At 42.5% G+C, this 12,871-nt stretch overlaps 1 protein-coding gene across 1 annotated transcript in view; it reads right to left on the bottom strand.

Annotated features, from left to right (window-relative positions):
- Window positions 1–2,891: 2,891 nt before the first annotated feature.
- Window positions 2,892–12,871, bottom strand: part of CTSE (cathepsin E) — a 15,957-nt gene continuing 5,977 nt past the window's right edge. The window contains exons 5-9 of the mRNA XM_003792325.1: window positions 8,439–8,638; window positions 6,254–6,379; window positions 5,118–5,262; window positions 4,908–5,006; window positions 2,892–3,041 (exon numbers count right to left, since the gene is read on the bottom strand). Of these exons, the coding sequence (XP_003792373.1) occupies window positions 2,892–3,041; window positions 4,908–5,006; window positions 5,118–5,262; window positions 6,254–6,379; window positions 8,439–8,638 (720 nt within the window). The remainder of the gene's footprint in view (window positions 3,042–4,907; window positions 5,007–5,117; window positions 5,263–6,253; window positions 6,380–8,438; window positions 8,639–12,871) is intronic.

Here is a 12,871-nt window from a genome sequence, read left to right as displayed (position 1 = left end):
AGCATGTTCATGTCTAGCCCTGCAGAACCTGCATAAAGCCCTCCACATATGCGAGTTTTGCATCCCACAGATAGTGCTTCCAATTTACCTTTGATTGGAAAAAACCCACATACACCTGGACCTGCACAGCTCAATCCCATGTTGTTTAAGGGCCACCTGTAGTTAACTATGTAACGCCCATTTGACAGATGAGCAAAATGAGGTGCAGAGGTCCCACTGCTGGTTCTAGGAGTCAGGTCCAGGGCTGATTCCAGAGCTTGTGTTTTTATCTGCTCTACTGTGTTGCTTTGATAGCTTGTTTCAATTAGAATGCTCTGAATCAACGGTGAAGGCAGTAATTTGGTTAAAAAGGCAAAAACAAGAGTTAAAAGAAAACCAAACAAAATAATTTTGTGTGTATGTTGTACGTGTGTTAGCTATGACCTACTCTGAGCATGACACCCACAGGAGAACGGGTGCTAAAACATTCTGAGCCAAGTGCTTCCACCTGCTAAGCTCATCGATTCTCCCCAGTAGCTCAGAGATGAGTGTCTCAGAGACATGAAGTTATTACCCAAGGTCACCAAATTGATGATGGGCAGAGCACAGATGTAAATCTAGGCTATCTGACTTTCAGATTAGTGGGGGTTTTATTTTGTTTTGTTTTTTGAGACAGAATCTTACTCTCTTTGCCCAGGCTAGCGTGCCTGGCGTCAGCCTAGCTCACAGCAATCTCAACTTCTTGAGGTTCAAGTGATCTTCCTGCTTCAACCTCCCATGTAGGTGGGATGACTGATTTTTCTATTTTTAGTAGAGACAAGGTCTCTTGCTCAAGCTGGTTTTGAACTCCTGAACTCAGTGATCCTCTCACCTCAGCCTCCCAGAATGCTAGGCTTAGAGGTATGAGTGGCTGCACCTGGCCAGGCTGGTGTGTTTTTACAACACCTGTTGCCAAAACGTGACAGCCAGGTCCTGTCCCAATATCTTACAAGTCTTAAGAGTGCCTCACTCGGCTGGCATAAAATAAATATTTATGGCGTTGGATTGAATGAAACCCCAAGTGAATCTGATGTTCATTAAGAAAGGATTTGATAAATAAACGGACACCTTGCAGATGTTAGAAGAACATCTGCACAGACAGAGAATCTACTATCATATGGAAAAAGCAGCTTAGAGAGGAAACTGTAGAGTAAGATTTTTTTTTTTTTTTTGTAGAAAGAAAAAGATTTCCTTACCAATAGCCATCTCTATCTGTTTACATGTGCAAAGAAAAATGTCTGTATAAAATAACTTCAAAATGATAATAGTTCTTTTCCCTGAGGGGGAGGATTAGGGAGCAATCTCACGTGTTTTATAAGAAAAAAGCTGAAGATACTTCCATTTCGAATGAAGCAAAAGCTAAAGGAAGGGAGAGAAGAGTAAATTGTCCCTGGTTGCAATAGATACCATCAGAATGGGGATTCACTTCAGACCGGGCTATTCCGTGTCAGACCCCTCAAGATGGGTCCTCTGATCCCAAAGGTGTCCCCAGCCACCTTGTTCTCTCTTTCTCTCCTCTTCCCTTATGTACTATGAAATTTTTTTGCTTATAATAAATATGTGCCCACACTACAGGGAACCAGGGCTCCTGGAGACAATGGCTGATGCCCCACATGGGGCCAGCAGTGTGTAAGATGGGCTGGAAAAGTTCACAGGAACTAACTTGAAGGCCACCGAGGCGAAAGACGGGGTAATTGAGCATTTAAAAAAACTACAGTGAATTGAAACGGACGAACACGTTTAAAATCCACTGGGATTTTTTATAGCACCAACTCATTCTGAAAACTGGTAAGTAAAGGGAAATAAAACCCCAAGTGGTTTTCCTCTTTCCTAAGCAAATAGTTAATGAGGAAAGGTTATGCTTATAGAATTCCAACTAACAGATACAGAATTAGAAACAGAATGAGAAAAACCCCTGGTCTGTAGCCCCTAATGCTAGGGTGGGTCTCACTAAGGATCACCTGTGGCTGCCGAATTCGTTAGGTAAAATGCTGAAGGGAACTTGGTAACAGGTGATTAAGGCTGACAATTCCAAACCCGCTCAGCAGTCTTAACATTAGTGATAGAGGGGCACCAGGCATTATCTGCCCCCAAAGGACACAGTGGGAAGTATCCAGCACCATCTATAAAGTGCTTTCATCATAAAACAAGACCTCTAAATCTAAGTAACGTTTTATAGGAAAGATGGGCTCAGAGAACCATGTTGGATGACACCTCTGGATTTCAACCAGCAAAATTTCAAATGTGATAAACTCAATAGATGAAAAGAGTTAAGAGACATTTTAAATAAATGCAACTCACGGATGTTGTTTACAACCACTTGGGATATAACAAACAAACCAACCCAGCCACACGTGTGAGACAATGAGATACATTTGAATTTTTATAGCATATTAAAGGATATTTGGAGTATTTAGGGACAAAATGATGTGATGCCTGAAATTTGCATCAAAATAATCCAGTTACAGTATGTGGAGCTGGGGAGAGGAGCAGGTGACAGTGTAGATTAAACAGGTCTGGCTGTAAGTAGATAGGTCAGCAACGCAGGTGGGGGCCCATAGCCCTTTCTTGTGCATGTTTGGAGATTTCCGTAATAAAAAGTTAAGAAAAATCAATAAAAAATATGGACATACACCTTATTTTTCCATCATGATGGTGGTACGTCCATGTGAAGTGTGTGTGAGACTGTGAACGTGCATATGTGTGGACGTCAGGGCGAGTGTCAGAGCGCAGCACTGCACTGTGGAAATTAAAGTCGCAACTCTGGGAACAAGAGCATTCTGTGGAAAACAACTTTTTGGCAGGTGTAAAGAATCTCCCGATCCAAGAGCCCCAAGGGGTGTCAGGCAGCAGGTGTAGACACAGGCCTCTACTTAGTGAACTGCACGGGCCAAGCCCACACGGTTATTCCCACGGTCAAAGACTGAGTAAAACTGTCGAATGAAGACATTCCCCAGGATCCAGAGGGGCTCGTCATCTGAGATATCAAATTCTTCAAATCCAGTTCTGCAGAACTTCTTTCCCTGGGATTGAGAAGAAAGAAACATGTAAATGACATACAGGGGGAAGAAGGAAGTAGTGCAGCCTAGAGGCTATCCTGTGTGGTGGTGGTCTTAGACAGCTGTTGGGTGACATACAGGGGGAAGAAGGTAGTAGTGAGGCCTAGGGGCTATCCTGTGTGGTGGTGGTCTTGGACAGCTGTTGGGTGACATACAGGGGGAAGAAGGAAGTAGTGTGGCCTAGAGGCTATCCTGTGTGGTGGTGGTCTTAGACAGCTGTTGGGGCCTATCATTTTGGTAGGTGGGCTCTTCTTCCTGCTTCATATCTCACGACCCCAGTTTGCTCAAGCTCATCCATGTGGGTTTGGGTATCGATGTTCTACAATTTTGAGAACTGTGCATCTCTTACACACTCCCACCTCCACACCCTCCCCCACCATTTTACAACTGAAAACTGAAACTGTATTGCTGGCAGGAAAAGCAAAAGGTTTGGTGCTAGGAGACCTTGGTTTAAATCCTGTTTTTTGTTTGTTTGTTTGTTTGTAGTAATGCTTGTTTTAGTTCTTTTTAAAGGAAAGAAATTACTCTGTAAGTGGCTAGCCGTGGCTATTCTCTTTTTGATGTTCTGAGAAGAAACATTTGAGTAACCTATTTTAAATAAAAGGCAGTAGGCATCCCTTGATCTAGGAGAAGAGGGTAACCTCCCTCAACTTTAACTTGTAGTTTGGCAAAGACCCGTACTCTCCCAGGCAGGTGTGGTTTTTCCAACAACTATTTGAAATTTGAGATTACTGATGAGGGTATGGGAAAATCTGCAGAGGCCTCAGGAGCCTGCTTGAGAGGAAGGGAATAAAAAGTCAAAGTTATTGCTGCATCCTTGATGGAGCGAGGTGGTCTGAAATCTGCTGGAAGAGAAAGACCTAGCGCTACTCTGTATTGGGCACAGGGCAGGTTGTGGGCAGGGACTCAGGGGGAGAAGGTGGAACAGTGTGAGGTGCTGGGGTGGTGAGGGGTGTGCACACTGATGAACAGGGCTCTTTCTAAACATCCGGCTGGTCCTCTGTGTGGTGTGCCCAGGGGCAGCTCTGGAATTCCTACTGTGCGGGAGGTGGGGGACTTACCCTGAAGTGCTATCTGAAAGCAAACATTTTCTTTGGAGTGTCTATTTCTGTTTGGTGGCTAGGTGAAGGAGTTAATGGAGACCAAGGCATGGAGAAGAAGGCTAAAGTCTACACCTTTGTACCTCTATTCTGATGCAGTCACCCCAACGCCAGCCAGGGAGGGGGCCTTTGACAAAATTAGTGTGTTCAAATGTGCTGCCAAAGAACTGTAATATTGAAAATCCAGGCCAACTGTGGTGTGAAGTGCTCATAGGTGTCCAAAATGCCTGGGAGTTCTCTTTCTACCTTACCCTATAAACTTGAGAATTGAAGGCCACAAGACATTTTCTTGCTTGAGGAGAAAAGCTAATTTGAGTATTAAAAGAAGTATGAACTTATTCTCCATCCTTCCCTAAATGGTTCATATCTTGAACCATTTATTTATCTCTCTGAGTCTCAATAGCCTCATCTGCAAAATGGGTCCATAACATCGCCAGTGTGAGTTGTCAGCTGAGAAATGCTACGTGGCAATATTGGAAGGTCTCCTTAAATGGCTTGCCCAAAATGTGCTGCTGTTTTGTGGCACAACTGGAAACTTGAACTAGCCCACTGATCTTTCCACCATGGGAAGCTGTGTCTCTCCCAGAGGGACTGCCACGTCAGAGCAGGATGAGCTGGGAGGGGGTTTGGGGTGGATACAGCCTAAATGCAGGCGGCTGCCTTTAAAAAGGGGAAGCTGCAGGCACATGGGTAGGCCCCGTGACTTACAGAATAAGGAAAGAGTTCTTACCCGCAGAGTGTAGGCAGTTGGTTTGAGGGTGTAGGAGACTCCTTTGATGACGATGGTGACATCTGGCATGACTTTGAGTTTGTTACACCTCACAGTATACTAAAACACAACACGGAGGCTCCGTTTAGAGGCTTCCTATCTCCCAAGAGCAGGCCTGGATCTCCTGTCCCTTCTCCTCCCCACCCTTCCTCACCCCAGGCAGGCACTCACATCTCCATTTTTCCTGCGTACTGCCCTGATGGCCTTTTGCAGTTGCCTGATGTCGTCAGAAGGGCCAGTGATGGAGGAGGTCCCTGTGTCCACAATGGCCTGGCAGCCCTTGGAGCACAACATCACAGAGCGTCCCACACGGATTCTGAGGGCAAAGGGTTGTGGTCAGCCCTTCTCCCGCTCCCAGGCAACTCCTGCTCCCTGTTGGATTCTTTAGTATATGGAACACATTTCCAACCACCTGAGTGTTCCTCAATTTGGGGGGGACTGATATCTTTAGAAGGAATACAGTTACTTCTTGAACCAGTAGATACACACACTGAACCACAGTTGAGGTGCATCAAAGTATTTTCTATTATATTCTGTTTCCTTTAAAAATGTAGATCATGATCTTCTAAGATGTCATGACCCATAAATAGGTAAATCCCTATAGTTTGAAAATCCCCCAGTAGACAGAAAGCATTCAGGCTTTTTATACTTTTGTATTCCTAACATCTGTAGGAACTCAGTCTCGGCTGAACTGAAACTTGAAATACGCTTCCCTGAGTCCCTGCACTGCCTGGTACAGCACTAGTCAGTAGCAGGTATCTGGTCCGCTTCCCCAATTGTTCCAGGCCCAGATACTGTACATGGTTCCAGGTTCAGTTTCAATGCCACCCCCTCCACGAAACCATGAAGGTTCTTTGGATAGAAGCTGTCTTGCCCTGTCTGCTGGGCCATTTTGGTGGCACCTTTCTTGGAGCACTGACCACCTTCCAGTTTACGTGATGGCAATTTGTATGTGTGTCTCATCTTGCGGATAAGCGTCGTGAAGGTAAAATCTGAGTCAGTTCACCTTTGCATTCCCCATGTCCCTCAGCCCTTGTCTTGCGTGTTACTGTTAAAGAACAAAGGGCAGCAGGCTGTATATGGTGTTCGCTGCGTTGGGTTGAAGGCCCACCGCAGTCCAAGGAAGGAGGTTGTACCCCTGTCTCCTTTCTGCACGTTTGCTGAGCACCCCAGACTCCCAACCCACACCACCGGCTCTCTGCATTCTCTTCTGGTGACCAGCAGTCCCACTGAGCTGATTTCCACTGGACTGGTGTCTGTTATGAATTCATCCCTCATCCTGTGACTATGGCATAGAGGATACTCACTTGTCCACCTTAATCTGCCAGTATTCTTGCTTGGAGACCGGGACCCAATTCAGGCGCCCAGTGAAATGGGAGTGGTCATAGCCTCCAAAAATCAGCTCGCTCCCTTTACCACCTTTTTGGTTAGTACTGGAAAGAAAGGCAAGTTGTCAAGGAAGGGCCACTGGAAAGCCCTAGGGTGAACCCCAGCTGGGACCCTTTGCTGCTTGGTCTGGTCACTCACACTGGGTACTGAAGTAGGCAGAAATAGCAGCCTGGGCTTTGAGACCAGGACTTCTGACTACTGCAAGTTGATTAGTCTGGGCCTGTTCGGCACAATGAAACAGTTCCACTCAACAATTTTTGAATGTCCTCCTGCTTCTTGAATGAAAAGGTCGTAAAGATGGGAAATGGGGACAACAGGTCTGGTCATTCAGAACCAAGGCCCAAACCATTCCGGGTACATATAAACCCCCCACCTCCAAAAGATATTTTTTTCCCAAAGTACCTTCGCAACTATGGGTGTGGCAGTGTCTGGAGTTTCTGTGTTATTCAATCCTTTGTGTTAAGGCAAAGAAGCTAATCTGAATTTATAACGACTTACTACAGCTTGAGTATTTATTTTCATTCATATTGATTTCTCAGATTGTGCTCTGGCACTTAGCAGGACTCTGAAGAAACAGGACATAAAACAGGCTCATTATCAGGAGGAAAAGGATTGGAAACACACAAAACTGCAAGGCACTGCAAGGCAGAGGAGTAAAGTCAGGAGGGAACTGAATATTTGCAGGAATTTTAGGAAAGTGGTTTTAGAGAGGGAGCAGGGACAGGAACTAACGTTTGTTGATGACCCCTGAGCCTGGCACTGTGCTAGCCATTTGCCTGCTTAAACCTAGTTAACGTTGAACTATTGTTTCGATGTTCCAAGGAAACTGAGCCTCAGCGAGATGAAGTGATCCAAGTGGTAGGATTTAAATCCAGGCCAGTGTGACTGCAAAGCTCCCGCTGTTCCCTTCACAGCCCACTTCTCCCCGGCCAGGGGCGAAGGACTCTCTGTGAAGGGAAGTAGAGGCGTCCAGACAAACTGCCTCTCTTATGCACAGTTCTGCACAGGCCTGGTCCCAAGAGCAGCCATGCTGGAGGGGACGCACAGTGTGACAGAGGAAACTCAGGACCCCTCCTTGTAGGAGAGGGGCCCCAAGGGAGCAGGACTGTGCCCAAAGAGGGTGAGCGCAGGCCCGTTCTCGCCAGGAAGGAGTCAGAGAGGTCAGAAATCGTATTCCTCTGTAGGAAGATAAGATGCCAGGACTCCGGGCAAGAGTGCCTAGACTCAGGTGAGCCTATGATCTTTTCCAACTACTGTATGCAATTTTTTAAAACAATGGGTTAAAATGGACATGGCCTAATTTACCATCTTACCCATTTTTTGAGTCTACAGTCAATAGTAAGTACGTCCACATTATTCTACAGCCAATTTTCAGAACTTGTTCATTTTGCTGAAGTGAAACACTCTATCCCCATTCAACAAGAACTCCCCTCTGACCTCCTAATCCCCAGGCTCTGGCAATCACCATTTTACTTTCTGTCTATGAATTGTACTTCTCTAGGTACCTCTTATAAGTGGAAACACATAGCGTGTGTCTTTTAGTGACTGGCTTATTTCACGCCTATGTCCTCAAGTTTGATCTGTGTTGTAAGTGTAAGTGTGCATCAGAATTTCCTTCATTTTTAAGGTTGAATGATATTCCATTGTTTGAATATACCATTGTTCTTTTTATCCATTAACATGGAATTATTTTATTGTTAGCTTCATTTTTAATTTTTTCTGCTTCTCCCCAGGCCCCTCACTCACTGTAGCGACTGTCTTTTTTGTTCCATTTTTGTCCCCAGCGTCCAGCATCATGCCTAGCATATGATAGGAGCTTGATATTTGTTGATATTTATTGACACCGTCAACCAAATCCCAGAGATTCCTTACATTAAACCCAGTATGGTAGAGTTTACAGAGTGCTTTTCACAACGACTTTATGAGGCAAATCTCATTTCCTCAATATTCAGAGAGGTTAAGTGTTTTTTTCTAAGATCACCCAGCTGGTCATAGATCAAGCAAGACAGCCAAGCCAAGTCTCTCGACTGTTAAATCCAGCACACCATGTTGTTTTCCTCTAGTTTTAGGGAACAATAACCTGGCAGATGTGACAGGCCTTACCTGCTCATGTAGATGGAAAAAATTGGTTGATCCACCAGTTTCTGAGTTATCATGTTGTCAAACACTGGGGTCATCCCGTCCTCGGCCAAGGAGGGGTATGACAGGCCCATAATGCCATCAAATTGCACATGGGCAAAGACCTTGCCTGGCTCTTTGAGAGCTTCTCCAAACGGCTGGTTAGGCACCGTCAGTCCTCCCACCTGGCAGGAGAAAGCCCACAGGAGAATTGCACAGGGAATTGCTGGCAAAGGGTCTTGCATTCCTCAATTTTCCTCTGAACTGAAGCCAATTCTTCTCCTTTGTGCCCTTGATTAAAGGGACACCAAGATTTTTGCCCTAGTCTCAACAAACAGGATATTTCAAAACCCCAGAAGCCCCTTCCTGCACCCTGCCAATCTTGTACCCCCACTTACGAGTAATGTGTCTCCTGACTTCTAATAGCATATATTGGTTTGGCCTCATTTTTGATTTTCCATGAATACAATTATTTACTATGAACTCTTTCTGTATCTGGCCTCTGTCACCTAACACTATTCTCACTGCTTGCTATTGTACTTTTTGTAATAATGACCTGTTTATTTTCATTAGTATTCCATAATGCAACCATGTCATCATTATTTATCTAGTCTACCTTTGATGGATATTTGTTTCCTTTACTTGACTTTTGCTAATAGCACTACTTGTGTGTGTCTTTGGATGAACACATACACGTGTTTTCTGTTGGATATGTATATGCTTATGAGGCAAACGGCTAGCTCCTAGGACAGGTATCCTGCTTTGGTAAATATTGCCAAAGATTTTTCCAAAGTGATCATACCAATCAACGTGTCCTCTATCAGTATTTTGAGAATTATAATTGCTCCGTATCCTTATTAACACTAGGTATTACCTATCTTTTCCATTGTAATCTTCTAGTGGATATGTAGAGGGTTACATTGTGATTTTAATTTGTATTTCCTGATGATTAATAAAATTGGACATTTGGATATCTTCTTCTGTGAAGTAAGTTTGAATTTTTCTTGTTGATTGGTAGGAGTTCTTTATATAGTGTATTCTGGAATTAATTTGTTGGTTGCTATTATGTGAAATTCTTTTTCCTTTTTTTTTTTTTTTATAGACAAGAGTCTTACTTTATTGCCCTCAGTAGAGTGCTGTGGCATCACAGCTTACAGTAACCTCCAAATGCTGGGTCTAGGCAATTGTCTTGCCTCAGCCTCCCAAGTAGCTGGGACTATAGGTGCCCTCCATAACATCCTGCTATTTTTTGTTGCAATTTGGCCTGGGCCAGGTTTGAACCCACCACCCTTGGTATATGGGGCTGGCGCCCTACCCTCTGAGCCACAGGTGGTGCCAATTTTTATTTTCTTAATGGTGTCTCTTAATGAACAGAATATATGAATTTTAACATTATCAAATTTATAAAAATTTCCCCCTTATTAATGGATTTTGTAACTTCTTTTGGGAAATTTTGTCTATTCTAAGGACATGAAGATATTTTGTCCATGTTTCCTTCTTTTTTTTTTTTTTTTGAGACAGAGTCTTACTTGTTGCCTGCATAGAGTGCCATGGTGTCACAGTTTACAGCAACCTCAAACTCTTGGGCTTAAGCCATTCTCTTGCCTCAGCCTCCCAAATAGCTGGGACTACAGGTCCCCACCACAGCACCTGGCTATTTTTAGGGATGGGGTCTTGCGCTGGCTCAGCCTGATCTCAAACCTATGAGCTCAGGCAATCTACCTGCCTTGGCCTCTCGGAGTACTAGGATTCTAGGCGTGAGCCACCACGCCCGGCCTCCATGTTTCCTTCTAAAAGCTTTATTGTTTACTTTCACAATGAGATCTACAAATCTATCTGAAGTTTGATAATATGTGAAGTAGAAATCAAGATTCTGTTTTTCTGCATGCATTCTACTACTATTTAATAAATACATCATTATTTCCTCCACACTCTGCAATATCATGTTCAATGTAAGTCAGGAGACTGGACAGTTTCTGAATTTTCTGTTCTGTCTCATTTGTCAACTTTTAAAATCGTGTGCCAAAACTACACTGTCTAAATTACTGTAGTTTTATAATAAGTCTTAATATTTGACAGTATTTGTCTTCAACAAGATTGTCTTGATGCATTATATATCTATATAAATGTTACAATTAGCTTATTAATTTCTAACAAAAATTGCTATTGTTTTGTTTGGGGGTAACATTAGATCCATAAATCAATTTGAAAATATTTGACTTTTTAATAAAACTGAGTCATTCACTCCATGAGCATAGTTTGTGTTTCAGTTTATGCAGGTTCTCTTTAATTTCATTCAATAATGATTTGCAAGTTTTGGAGTAGAAGCCTTGCACATTTTTTGTTAAATTTACTTCCAAGCAGTTGATCATTTTGATGGTATTAAAAAAACAGTGATTAAAATATTACAAGTCTATAGTGATCAAAACAGCATGGTATAGGCATAAAAATAGAGACATAGATCTATGGACTAGAATATAGAACCTAGAAATGAAACTAGCCTCATATCACTATCTGATCTTTGACAAATGAACCAAAAGCTTACACTGGGGAAAAGGACCCCTATTTAATAAATGGTGCTGGGAGAAATGTCAAAGATTGAAACTGGATCTGTACTTCTCACTACTTATAAAAATTAACTCACACTGGATAAAAAATTTAAATCAAAGACATAAAACTATAAAAACTCTAGAAGAAAGTGTGGGAAAAACTCTTAATGATATTGGCCTTGGGAAAGAGTTTGAAGAAGACCCCACTGGCAACTGCAGCAACAACAAAAATAAATAAATAAGACCTGATCAAGCTTAACAGCTTCTGTACAGCTGCTAAGAATACAGTTAAAAAAAAAAAAAAAGGCAAAATAGGCAACATTCAGAATGGGAAAAGATATTCACATGTCACAAATCTGACAAAGGGCTAATAACCAGAATCTGCAAAGAACTCAAGCAAATCAACACGAAAAGAATAAACAACGCCATTAATCACTGGACAAGGGACAAATAGAACCTTCTCCCAAGAAGACAGACGAATGGCCAAAAAACACATGAAAAAGTGCTCATCATCTTCTGTCATCACAGAAACGCGAATCAAAACCACCTTGAGATATCACCTAACCCTGGTGATAATAGCCCACCCCACAAAGTCCCAAGGCTGCAGATGCTGACGTGGGTGTGGAGAGAAGGGAACCCTCATACGCTGTTGGTAGAATGCAAACTAATACAGCCCTTATGAAAAGAAGAATGGAGAATTCTCAAAGAGCTAAAAGTAGACCTTCCATTTGATCCCGCAATCCCATTACTAGGTATCTACTCAGAAGAAAAAAAGTCATTTTATCATAAGAACATTTGTGCTTGAATGTTATAGGAGGTCAATTCACAATTGCAAAGATGTGGAAACAACCCAAGTGCCCATCAACCCACAATGGATTAATAATGTGGTCAACAGTATTAAATTTAATAATGCGTGCTAGGCTTCTAGTCCAAAACTTGCAAAACATTATTGAATGAAATTAAAGAAGACCTGCATTAATTAAAAATGTGGGCTATGTGCCATGGCATACCATTCAGCCATAAAAAAGATGGAAACTTTACATCCTTTGTATTTACTTGGATGTAGTTGGAGAATATTCTCCTTAGTAAAGTATTTCAAGAATGGAAAAACAAATACCCCCTATACCGAACACTAATTGAAACTAGTAGGTAAACAAGACCACACAAGAGAAAAACGCAATTAAATTCAAGTAGAGAGGAGGGGGGAAGGGGAGAAGGGCTTAGTAAGCTCCCAGCTAACGGGTACCATGTAGGGGTATATGGCCCACTTCCTGGATGAAGGACTCCACTAACTCAGATGCTACCTAACAAACACAAACAATGTAACCTAATCGTATAAAACTTATATTAATGAGAAATTTAAAAAAGATTTTTAAAAATGTTCTCTCAAAAATAATTTATTTTTCAGCCTGAGTAAGAGTGAGACCCCATCTCTAAAAATAGCCAGGTGTTGTGGTGGGCACCTGTAATCCCAGCTAAATAGGAGGATGGGGCAAGAGGATCACTTGAGCCGAAGAGTTTGAAGTTGCCATGAGCTGTGATGCCATAGCACTCATGATACTCAAGGGTATCAAAGAGAGACTCTGTTTCAAAGAATTTTTTTTTCATTTGTTTTTTCTGCTGTATTCTGAGCATCCCAAATCTGAAAATCTACAATCTGAACTGCTCCACAATCCAAAGCTTTTTGAGTGCCAACATGATGCTCAATGGAAATGCTCACTAGAGTGTTTCAGATTTGAGATGTTTAATCCAAAAGTATAATGCAAATATTCCAAAATCTAAAAAAAATTCAATCTGAAACACTTCTGGCCCCAAGCATTTCAGATAAGGGATACTCAACCTATATGTAGAAATTCAAATGGTTTTTAA

This window comes from Otolemur garnettii, unplaced genomic scaffold (assembly GCF_000181295.1).
Source record: "Otolemur garnettii isolate 467f Iridium unplaced genomic scaffold, OtoGar3 scaffold00055, whole genome shotgun sequence".
Lineage (NCBI taxonomy): Eukaryota > Metazoa > Chordata > Mammalia > Primates > Galagidae > Otolemur > Otolemur garnettii.
This window is presented reverse-complemented; position numbering and strand designations above follow the sequence as displayed.